This window comes from Etheostoma spectabile, chromosome 2 (assembly GCF_008692095.1).
Source record: "Etheostoma spectabile isolate EspeVRDwgs_2016 chromosome 2, UIUC_Espe_1.0, whole genome shotgun sequence".
NCBI classification, from domain to species: domain Eukaryota; kingdom Metazoa; phylum Chordata; class Actinopteri; order Perciformes; family Percidae; genus Etheostoma; species Etheostoma spectabile.
In genome coordinates, this window is record NC_045734.1 from 17,261,347 (window position 1) to 17,272,756 (window position 11,410).

Below are 11,410 nucleotides of genomic sequence, written 5' to 3' on the forward strand. Positions count from 1 at the left end.
CAAGTCTAGTGCTTCCAAACAGAACAAGGCTTAACATTTGGAGTAACAGTGATATTCACTTAGATATTGTTCAAAGAAGGAAAAAAAATTCATTGACTGCAGTTTTTTCCCCCCAATGGTACATTTCAGTTTTGTTTCCCTTCATCCTGCTACCAGAGGAACATCGCCAGACACATTTCCAAGGAATAGATATATTACATAAAAGAGCAGTATTTTTTTTGTTTTCAATGTTTATCATGCTCTTTTTTTTGATTTATTGGATTGCAGTTGAAGCGATTTGCTCTTCATAAGTGCTTTGATAAAACCCTTTGAATTTATAAAAGTCTTAGTCTCCTTTGTTTGTACAGTAACAAACACAAGGAACACTCGTAGGTCTACTGCATTAGGAGAAACCTTATTTGGTATTGTGCCAGATACCCAGAACCATCCAATCCCACTGCAGTAGATTCAGTCTCTGTTGGGTGTGGCTGTGGCAGAGAGGAAGTGTGCATTATTGTGTACCAGTGTCACTATTTAGTACACTTTGCTGCATGCACAGTTCAACAGCTGCTTCTTCCTCTTTGCAGAGTTTTCCCAACAGTTTCAGGGAGATTGGCGGCCTGGAGGGGATCCAAGTTTTGAAAGGGGGTAAGGTTTTTGAAGTTCCAGTCTTTTGCTGCAATCAGCAACAATCAAAAAAACAAAACAAAAGAAAAAAACAGCTCCGGTGGACATAGAGTATGGATGGAAGAAAGGTCTATGGTGTATATTGCACAATGTAACTAAAGGAGAAATTGTGTTCTTTTTTTACTTCGAAAACTGGCAGACCACATTGCCCATGGGCTTCATAACAAATCCGACAATAGAAAATTCAACAAAGCACCAGTAAGCGACTGGGTTTAAGGTGACCAGAAGGATCTGGGCTTGCCGACGTCAATGATTAGGTGCCACCGGACATACATAGACATGTACGGAAACAGAGACACGCAGCAAGGTTGACAAATAATCTCTCAGCTTATATGTGATATATATCAAAAATGCGCTTGGGTCTAGACCTACAAAAAAAAGAACATTTAACAGCTGTGTCAATCCCTTTGAGAATACAAAATTAAAATAATTAAGCTGATGATTGGTAGGGCCAGTCACGTGGCCAGGTCTTTTTACTGCCCAGTGACAGAGTTGGTCACCAGCCATATCCTGTACCACTGGCTGGCTCAGAGGTGAAACTGTGCAAGATTTCAGCTATTTCTTCAGTTACAAAACAAACTAAAAAAGGCGGCTTGGGAAGGACCTGGGCCAGAGAGCACTTAAGGCTAATATTAGTGCTGAGAAACAAACGTTAACTACTCTAAACGTCTTTGAACCAAATCATTGGCCATGGACATGCTGGGAATGGTCGTCTTAATTCTTATTTTGGGATGATTTTTTATTGTTTTTTGGAGGGAAAAGGAAAGTCTCAGATGGCAGCTTTGATTGCTTCTCCTAAAAAAGAAAAAGAAAAAAAGAATTCACATAGAATGTGATGTATACTTATGGAAAAACTTAAAACACTTGAAAGTTTTCTTTGTGTTGTGTCTCATTTTAGTCTGTTTTATACGATGCTTTTCAAATCTACCAAAAGGAAAAAAACAACAAAAAAGGGACAAAAGCAAAACAGAAAGACTGGAGTCTGTAGTCTATGTGGGAGGGACCCCGGCCTTCTGATTCACAATTCACAGTTCAAAACAGTTCAAATTGATACTGATTATCGCCACATAATTTGCTTGGGTTTTGCTCCTGTTCATATTTTTGTTGTTGTATTTTTCCACCCCACCTTCCACCAATGGCTTACATGACATGGTGGTGGGTTGGTTGGTTGGTTAGTGTATCGTGGCATCATCCTACATGGACTCCCCACTCAGCAGATCTCCAGGCAGCAGGGTGTTAATGGAAGTTGGGCTCCCAATCACGCGGGCATCCTCTCCATTTGGCGGTCCCCACAGGCTGGAGTACTGGGGCACACCGCCCCACAGCAGGTCGCCTCCACTGGGCTTGCCTCCACCGCCACCGCTGCTCCACTGGCCAATAGAGTGGGTCTGAGCTGCCCCGCCCATCCGGTTTTGATTAGCTCCTGGGTTGGCCTGCCAGCTAGTGGTGTTAGCTCCCAGCGACTGGCCTTGTGCAAAGAAGCGGTTCACCTCCTCCTCACCGGCAAACTCTGCTAGGATGGTGGTGTTTCCAAGCACACACCTTACAAAAGACAAAAGAGGAAATCAGTCTTACAATGATAATTCAACCAATAATAAGGAACTAATAGTTTTTTATGTTATGAACATGCGTTCTTTCATGAAAAAAAAATCCACAGCATACAGCTGACATACTTTTTGAGCAAAACGTAGTTTGTTTTAGGGCTTTAACATGTTTTTTTTGCACCCTGCCATAACCACATTTTGTGCTGCTGATAATGAAAAGTGGGTTACAGAGCTTGCATTATGTTTCCATGACAACCAGCTGCTGTGGCTACCACTACTAGCAAAGCAAAATTAGGACAAACCTAAGATTAAAAACAGCCAATGTTCCTCCAGACCCTCTCTGCGCTGTTCTTTCCTTCCATTTCACTTTGATTATTGCAATAACCACAGTGATATTACAATACAGCTGACAACAGCATGACTTGCCACCTCCTCTTTCATGTGACTGCCCAGATACAAAAATAACATTGTCATGCAAAAAGCTGAACTGTTCTCATGATGGGAAACACATTTAAGAAAGGTACTTTTAGGTTTCCCATTTTCTTTCTCTGTAATAGCCGAATTAGCTACGTTAATATAAAAAAGGCATGGGAAGTTGAGAAATTACTTTCTTAGTTTCTGTCTGCTATTGGGATCCCACTTTGGCTGATACAAGATAGTTTGCTGAGGCTTACATGTGCAGAGACTTCTGGGCCTTTGCAGCCTCGTCCTTGGAGCTGTAGCGCACCACAGCGTTCCCCTGGGTCAGGTTGAGGTGGAATGTGATCAGGGGGCCGTGCTGCATGCACAGGGTTCGCAGAGTGGAACCATCAATCTGGAGCACAACAGAACACACAAGTGCATTACAAAAAAAAGTGCAGTTACAGCTAATATCTGAGTTTAATCAGCTGCATTACACTGTTTTTCAGTCTATTTATTTCCCTTACTCACTGTACACAGTCTAATTTTTTTTTTCTATTATAATTTTTTTCATCTCAAATGTTTTGTATCACACTTGCTAGAAGGCAAACTAAAAGCAGAGAATCATATTTATTGCATTGAGTATCCTACCCCCTAAGCCATCAGATGGGTTGTTTGAGACTTCGATCCTTGACTAGATCTATCTTTGAAATGCTCATATTTACATGCTGGCTTTACTCATAATTTACTATGGCTTCAATCTAGCAAGACCTAGCAGCACAGAGGACATACTTGTGGGGTGAGATTCCTCAGCACCAGCCAGCTGCTGGTCCTGTTGGAGCTGTCAGTACTCCAGGTGGTAACCTCTGTAACACAAAATGTCAAATATAATGTTAGGTATTAATTGTAAGAAGAAAAAGTAAAGTTGCAGAGCTGCAGAGTTTGCCATGATGAAATGCCAGTGCTTTGTGATTTAAAAGCAATTATTTTCCCATTACACTCGTGAACTTGGTTCAATAGGCAAATGTGAAGACAAATGGAGTATGGGATGAATAGATTTAAAGTGAAACGACAGTATCCTTATAATAGTAATTTCCTTTTATGTTTTTTCCAGCCACTGGATGCTTTTAATCTCTATGGGGGCCTGGGAGCTCTGGGCTCGAGATCAGAGTTTAACTTTTTAAACAACAGATGAACACGCCTTCCACCAACTGTTATCTATTTCCACACACACAATTTCTTGTCTACACAACTACAAGTAGTCTTTCCTCTTTAATCAAAACAAGGTCACATATATGCTTTTTAATGAAGCTTCTCACAGAGCCGGTAAACCTCAAAATTTCAGTTTAGCAGGGTGTGTTCCCCAGCCTTTATATAGCAAGTGCTGTCAGCACAGAGTCGCAGCTGTGAACTTTGGCACACGTATACATCTTCAGTCATGCCTGTGTTTGCTGGGTGTGAAATACAAGGGTTAATATATGTTGCTTTGACATTGGATAAAGTTGCCTTCAATTCAAGGCGATGTTACTACTTCTTCATTTAATCTCATTGTAAATAACAGATATTTGCAAAAGACTTTCAATTCTGCAATCTAAATTTAGTTTTGCAGCAACACGTTTGTTTCTTCAAACGTGAAATGGACTGGAGATTGTAATGTTGATATATTTTTAAGAGATCTAGTCCTGAAATTCCTTGAAGTGAAACCTAAGACTTAGAAGAGTGAATATACTTGGTTAACATGTACAGAAATTATTTGGCCAAATAACTAATAAAAAGATATGTATTTTTTTCCCTTTTTTAATTTTATGCTTGGAAAGGCAGGTTGGTAGAAAGGTCTGGAGGAACGGTGCATGACTTTGTGACGAGGTAGAATCAGGTAATTTCCTTAAGATGCTGCTAATAGAATTTAAACAAGTGAATTGTAGTTTAGAGGAGAGTGCTCACCAGAGGAGTAGGAGGCACTCCAGCCTTGGGCCAGGCCCAGGGAGTTGCCACCCCAGGTGGAAGAGGGCTTATTGTTGGTGAGGCCTGGCGGGGGCCGGGATGGGGCAGCGTTGCTGCGTGGCCCCTGAGGGACTTTCCACAGATCATGTGACAGAGACGCTTGGCTCTGGGAAATGGGCCCTGGAGACCAGGTGGATTTCATGTCAGACAGTTTACCTTTACATGAAGAGAGGTTGGGGAGATTATGGACATCAAATCAGTAACAGATGAAGATGTGATGTTACTCAGTTGGTTACAGGCTACTATGTCAAAATTCATATTTTCAAATTTATGTTTCAGTTTCATATACCGCTTTAATGTATGTTTCAGTTTCATGTATGGCTTTTCTGGACTAATGTGAAATCTCTGACTTCCCTCAATTTTTTTGTTAATGCAAAAACCATGACATTAGTTAAATAGACTCTACTAGTATAAACAATAGTGTCTAAAAAAACATATATTTTAAGAATTACATCTCAAAACACACACACACACACACACACACACACACACACACACACACACACACACACACACACACACACACACACACACACACACACACACACACACACACACACACACACACACACACACACACACACACACACACACACACACACACACACACACACACACACACTTGTGGGTTGGGTCAAAGAAGCACAGATGGTTAAAGGTTACATTTAGGTGAGGTTGCTGTTGGGTGTTGTCTAAAAGGCACCGAGGGCACAAGTTTAGGTGTCACTTGGAGTAAAAGAAAAGGTCATAAACTTGGGTTTAGGTAAGGTTTAGGATAAGAAGGGAGCCTAAGACCACGACTAAGTGTTGCATCAGTGCTCCCATTTGGATGAGGAGAGGTTTGGCAGGTCAGCACATGGAGGGAAGACACTCTGGATGTGTACCTGAGCCATCTCCATCAGAGGATGACAGAATGAAAGAGCTAGAATAGCCACTGACTGGCCAGTCACTGCTGGTTGGAGGCAGAGAGCCATTCTGAAGTGGCAGAGTTGGAGAAGTGGCTATGTAGTCGTAGAGGTAACAGTGTTGTAATTGTAGACAGAGAGAAAGAAAAAAACAAGTAACTTCATGTATGCATTAGTTCAACCACATGATAGTGTGGCTTGTTGTGTAGCCATAATAATTCATTTAAATCTGGTTCACTTTATACAGCATGTGTTTGGTGTAGGACTACTGGTTGTCTTAAAATGAATATGTGTGTTCTTGCTTTAGTTCATACCTCCATTCCTGTCCCGCAGCAGATATCGATTGACGTCATGGATGTTGGTGTTGATGGTGGGACCGCTGGGGACGCTGCCAGGGGTCATGTTGGGGTCATTCTCAGGGTCGATGTTCTGAAGGCCCTTCCATGGCACACCTGGGCAGAACTCTAATGGAGCAAAATCAAATGCTTAATAAAGTGCGTAATTAAGGATTTTAAAAAGCAACAAGGTCAGATCTCAAAGAACCTTTAGCCATCTCATGACTTTTCCATAGTTCAAGCAATTCACACAAGCCTGCAACTGGGGCAGAACATATTTAATGAATTGGGCAGTTCCTCTTTTTTTACATTGTAGTCAAAAACTTTAACATTGTATTTGGATGTCCTACAATACAGATTTGTCCCTAAGCCAAAATATTTCTCTTTTTGTGTATTTATGTCTTTCTCTTTAGTTTTCTATTCAGATGCCCATAAACTGGGATTACAGTAGCTTCTGCTCTTGCTGAGGGCCATGAATTAGACTCTCAAAACACACTGTGGAATTGCAGTTGACCACAGGCTGTTTTCACAAGACATTTACATGTACCAATAGGAAAAGGTGTAAATAATAAAATGAATGATGTCTAATTCCATTTAGCTGCTTCACTTTCAGGGTCCTGGTGTTGTGCATGCTGGCTCACTTTCACACTGTCATACGTCATGAATTACGGGGACAGTTGAATAAAACGGAACCATTGTAAATGTTATCAGTTACGCCTCTGCTGCCAGTATCACTATTGGAAATGTAAAGTATTAAAAGGCTTTGCACAACCACACAGATGATTACAATTACTCTGGCTGATTAGAACTTCAGGCAGGTTGAAGCTATGGCGGGAATTCCATGATTATGGTTAGGGATATTTATTTGCATCTTGTCCTCACCTGGGGGCCAGTTAATGTTGGTCCCATTGGAGATCTTTTCATTGGGGTTCTTGCCCTGTCCCCAGCTGTCCGAGGGCACCAGGGGGCTGTTGGGGGACTCAGAGCTGGACATTAGATTGTAAGGGCTGTATGAGTCCTCCAGCTGGGGGGGCTTACCAGGGGGGCACAGGGAAGAGGCAGCAGATATGGCACCTGATATTTGCAAAGACAAATAAGAGAATATGACTTAACCCTACTGTTACTTCCTGGCTGGATTATTGTATTTCCTTATTATCAGCTTGCTCCAATAACCCCTTAAGACTCTCCAGCTGATCTAGAATGCTGTGGCATGTGAACTCACAAGAACTATGAACCTCCCACTCTTTCCTTTCCCAAACGGGTAATACAGAGGGCCGCCCACTTAAAGCCAGATTCTGTTTGAGGTTTCTGCCTGTTAAAAGAAAGTTTTTCCACGCCGCTGTCGCACCAAATGCTTGCTCTTAAGGGGGTTGGGTCTCTCTAAATTACCGAGTGTGGTCTAGACCTACTCTATCTGTAAAGTGACCTGAGATACCTTCTGTTATAATTTGACACTATTAAAACAATTTAGTTGAAATTAAATTTAACTGATGCTCAGAGTGTCTTTTAAGGATGTCAATACAGTGGTGTGAAAAAGTGTTTGCCCCCTTCCTCATTTCCTGTCCTTGCAGGTGTGTCACACTTAATGTTTCGGAACATCAAACCAATTAAACAATAGTCAAGGACACACAAGTAAACACAAAATGCATTTGTAAATGAAGGGGTTTATTATTAAAGGTGGAAAAAAATCCAAACCATCATGGCCCTGTGTGAAAAAGTGTTGCCCCCCTTGTTAAAACTACTATAACTGTGGTGTCCACACTTGAGTCAATTTCTCTAGCCACACCCAGCGCGATTATTGCCACCCACTGTTCACAATCAAGGCATCCTTAAAAAGGAGCTGCTTGACACAGTAAGGTCCACCAGAAGATCCTTAAAAGCTACACATCATGCCGAGACCCAAAGAAATTCAGGAACAATTGAAAAGAAATTGAGATCTACAGTGGTGCTCAAAATTTTACATACACATGCTTAGTTGACTAAAAAGATAAAAAAATCATGTTTTGGAAATTTTATTTAATACCTAAATTAAAAATGAGTAAAATCCAACCTTTAAGGACACCAATTTGCTTTGTGAATGAATAACGTATTGTAAATAAATAATGTTCTTATTTAAAAAATACAGGGGTCATAGTTACATACCCCTATGTTAAATTCCCATAGAGGCAGGCAGATTTTTGTTATTAAAGGCCAGTTATTTCCTGGATTCAGGATTTATGCATCCTGATAAAGTTCCCTTGGCCTTTAGAATTAAAATAGCCCCACATCCTCACATACTCTTCACCATGCTTGAGATAGCATGGTTTTATTTCAGTTAGACTAATACCTGGTTTGATTTGCATTGAGAGATGATTTTATAGAAAGTATCCCATGCCTATCTCTAAGCATGGTGAAGAGTATGTGAGGATGTGGCTATTTTAATTCTAGGCCAAGGGAACTTTATCAGGATGCATAATATCCTGAATCCAGGAATAACTGCCTTTAATAATAAAAAATCTGCCTGCCTCTATGGGAATTTAACATAGGGGTATGTATACTTATGACCCCTGTATTTTAAATAAGAACATTTATTTATTTACAATACGTTATTCATTCACAAAGAAATTGGTGTCCTAAAGGTTGGATTTTACCTCTTTTTTAATTTAGGTATTAAATAAAATTTCCAAAACATGATTTTTTTATTCCTCTTTTTAGTCAACTTAAGCATGTGTATGTAAACTTGTTAGCACCACTGTAATCAGTCTGGAAAGGGTTATAAAGCCATTTCCAAAGCTTTGGGAATCCTGCAAACCACAGTGAGAGCCATTACCACAATGGCAAGACATGGAACAGTTGGCCGCCCGCCCAAATTACCCCAAGAGCGCAGCGACGACTCATCCAAGAGGTCACAAAAGACCCCCAACAACGTCCAAAGAACTGCAGGCCCCACTTCCTCATTAAGGTCAGCGTTCATGCCTCCACCATCAGAAAGACGGGGCAAAAATGGCCTGCATGGCAGAGTTCCAAGGAGAACCACTGCTGAGCAAAAGAACATCAAACTCGTCTCAATTTCTCCACAACCATCTTGATGATCCCCAAGACTTTTGGGACAACATTCTGTGGACCGATGAGACAAAAGTGGAAGTCTTTGGAAGGTGTGTGTCCAAGTATATCTGGCGTAGAAGGAACACTGCATTTCATAAAAAAAATTATACCAACAGTAAAATATGGTGGTGGTAGTGTGATGGTCTGGGGCTGTTTTCTGCTTCCGACCTGGAAGACTTGCCGTGATAAAAGGAACTATGAATTCTGCTGTCTCCCCAAGGATCCTGAAGGAGAATGTCCGACCATCTGTTCGGTGTTCTGAAACGAACTTGGGTTCTGCAGCAGGACAATGATCCTAAAACCACCAGCAAGTCCACCACCGAATGGCTGAAGAAAACAAAATGAAGACTTTGAGTGGCCTACCAAAGTCTTGACCTAATCCTATTGAGATGTTGTGGTATGACCTTAAAAAGGCCGTTCATGCTCGAAAAACCCTCTAATGTAACTGAATTAGGACATTCGCAAGATGAGTGTGGCCAAATTCCTCCAGACGCTGTAAAAGCCTCATTGCACGTTATCGCAAACGCTTGGTTGCAGTTGTTGCTGCTAAGGGTGGCCCAACCAGTTTATAGATTTAGGGGGCAATCACTTTTTCACACAGGCATGATGGTTTGGATTTTTTTCACCTTAATAATAAACACCTTCATTTACAAATTGCATTTTGTGTTTACCTTACTTGTGGTGACTAGTGTTAATTGGTTTGATGTTCCGAAACACTTAAGTGTGACAAACATGCAAACATGCAGGAACAGGAAATGAGGAAGGGGGCAAACACTTATTCACACCACTGTACATCTTTGATCATTGAAGCCAAGAATGAATGTCATTTCAAGTGTCTGATACATTCTTATCATTACCATTCACAGAATGTGGGAAAAAAAAGACCAGTTCAGAAAATTGTTAAAATGGAAAGCGTTGCAGATAGTGTGAGTCAGTTTCTTATCTCAAAATAATACTATACAAATGTGTTTTGGCAGATGGTTAACATTATTCATGGCTGTTTTGCGTGTATGAATATGTACTTCAGTGGTACCACATTATCTCAAATATAACAAGAGCTTGAGCAGCTTCTGTTTTAGCTGAGAATGGGCTTGTAGTCAGATAATGTGACAATAACAAAACCACAGAAAAAACGCATTTGACACCAGTGTTTCAATAAAAGATGCTGTTAAATTTCCCATCTTCAATGTCTGATAGGTGGCAGGTGGCTGACATTATTGATTATGACTGATCATTTTTCAGTCTTAGCTATGAACCATTTGCAAATTTTCCTAACAATCCCCAAAGTCCATCCATATCAAAGAACTATTGCATATACTAAAAGCAATGACTTTTTTATTATTATACTGTATATAATTTAAATCCCTGTTGAATTATAGTGGTCATTATACAACACATTAGCTGCCTTGTGGTAGAATAAATTATTATACAGAATCTGTATAATATGTGCATTTATTTAAGATGGAATTGGGATTTATTTGTAAAATACCTTCATAGAACATGCTAAAGGTGGTTTAAGCTGCATGTATATGCATGTACATGTGCATGCCTGTCTATGTTTTTCTTTGACATACCGTGCTTATTGAGGTTGTTCTCCATGTTTGAGGAGTTGCCAGAGAGGCTGTCCATGGAGTTGGAGTGTGTCCACTGGGACAGGCGGGATTGGGGCTGAGGGGGCTCCTTTAGGGACAAACCCCCGACCTCCATGCAGTTTACATTCATGTTTGGATTCAGTCCCGCTATACACACACACACAAAAATAATACTTTAAAGGTTTTCATAATATGCAATTCAGTGGTGGAAGATTTTTATTTAAAAATCTATTTAAACCGTTAAAAACAAAACAGGAAAAGTCCACATTTTAATTAGATGACAATGTAGGTATTTATATGTTGTCAGATGTCAAGGTGGAAGACCCTAAATGTAAATCTGCATTTATTTCTCAAAGAAGAATGGCTATGGACTGATTGTGATTTTAGTTTAGTTGTGTTTTCAATGAATGCATTGTGGGTGGCCACACTGTATGGTATCTACTGTCAACAAGCAAGCTACGTTTAGTCGGATTCAAATTGTTTCAGCAAAAGTGACTCTTTTCAACTTTGTGTTGTCCCAAGACTCACAGAGAGGGTAGGTGCTGTAGGCGTTAGACGAAGACGGCGGCTCTTTGGTGTGCAGTGAGTCGGCTAGGCCAGGAGCCTGGTGTGGGCCTGTGTAGGGGTCCAGGTTTGATTTTCCGGAACCATGGACTCCGGCGGGGCCACCGGAGGGATGCAGACCAGCGGAGGAGGAAGAGGAATGGGAGGGAAGTTGCTGCTGCTTCATAAGCAGCGCTTGGTACAGCTGACGCTGGTGCTGCTGGATCTGTTGCTGCATGTTGGTGATTGTACGTGCAACCTGGGAGAGAAGAGATGCAGTGTAAAAACAATGCATCATAAAAAGCAATCTGGTAAATGGTGGGGGAGGAAAACAAGAA

The 11,410-nt window shown here is 40.9% G+C and overlaps 1 protein-coding gene across 4 annotated transcripts in view; it reads right to left on the minus strand.

Moving 5' to 3' along the window:
• Positions 1-212: 212 nt before the first annotated feature.
• tnrc6c2 (trinucleotide repeat containing adaptor 6C2) overlaps positions 213-11,410 on the minus strand; it is a 61,504-nt gene continuing 50,306 nt past the window's right edge. For 2 of the 4 annotated variants that reach the window (XM_032525516.1, XM_032525523.1), the window contains 9 exons: positions 11,058-11,331; positions 10,512-10,676; positions 6,736-6,927; positions 5,833-5,982; positions 5,498-5,614; positions 4,554-4,769; positions 3,402-3,475; positions 2,885-3,024; positions 1,860-2,208 (listed from right to left, as the gene is read on the minus strand). In XM_032525516.1, coding sequence (XP_032381407.1) covers positions 1,860-2,208; positions 2,885-3,024; positions 3,402-3,475; positions 4,554-4,769; positions 5,498-5,614; positions 5,833-5,982; positions 6,736-6,927; positions 10,512-10,676; positions 11,058-11,331 — 1,677 coding nt within the window. Of the gene's footprint in view, positions 2,209-2,884; positions 3,025-3,401; positions 3,476-4,553; positions 4,770-5,497; positions 5,615-5,832; positions 5,983-6,735; positions 6,928-10,511; positions 10,677-11,057; positions 11,332-11,410 lie in introns of all 4 variants that reach the window. The other 2 variants (XM_032525500.1, XM_032525505.1) reach the window with 2 other exon arrangements.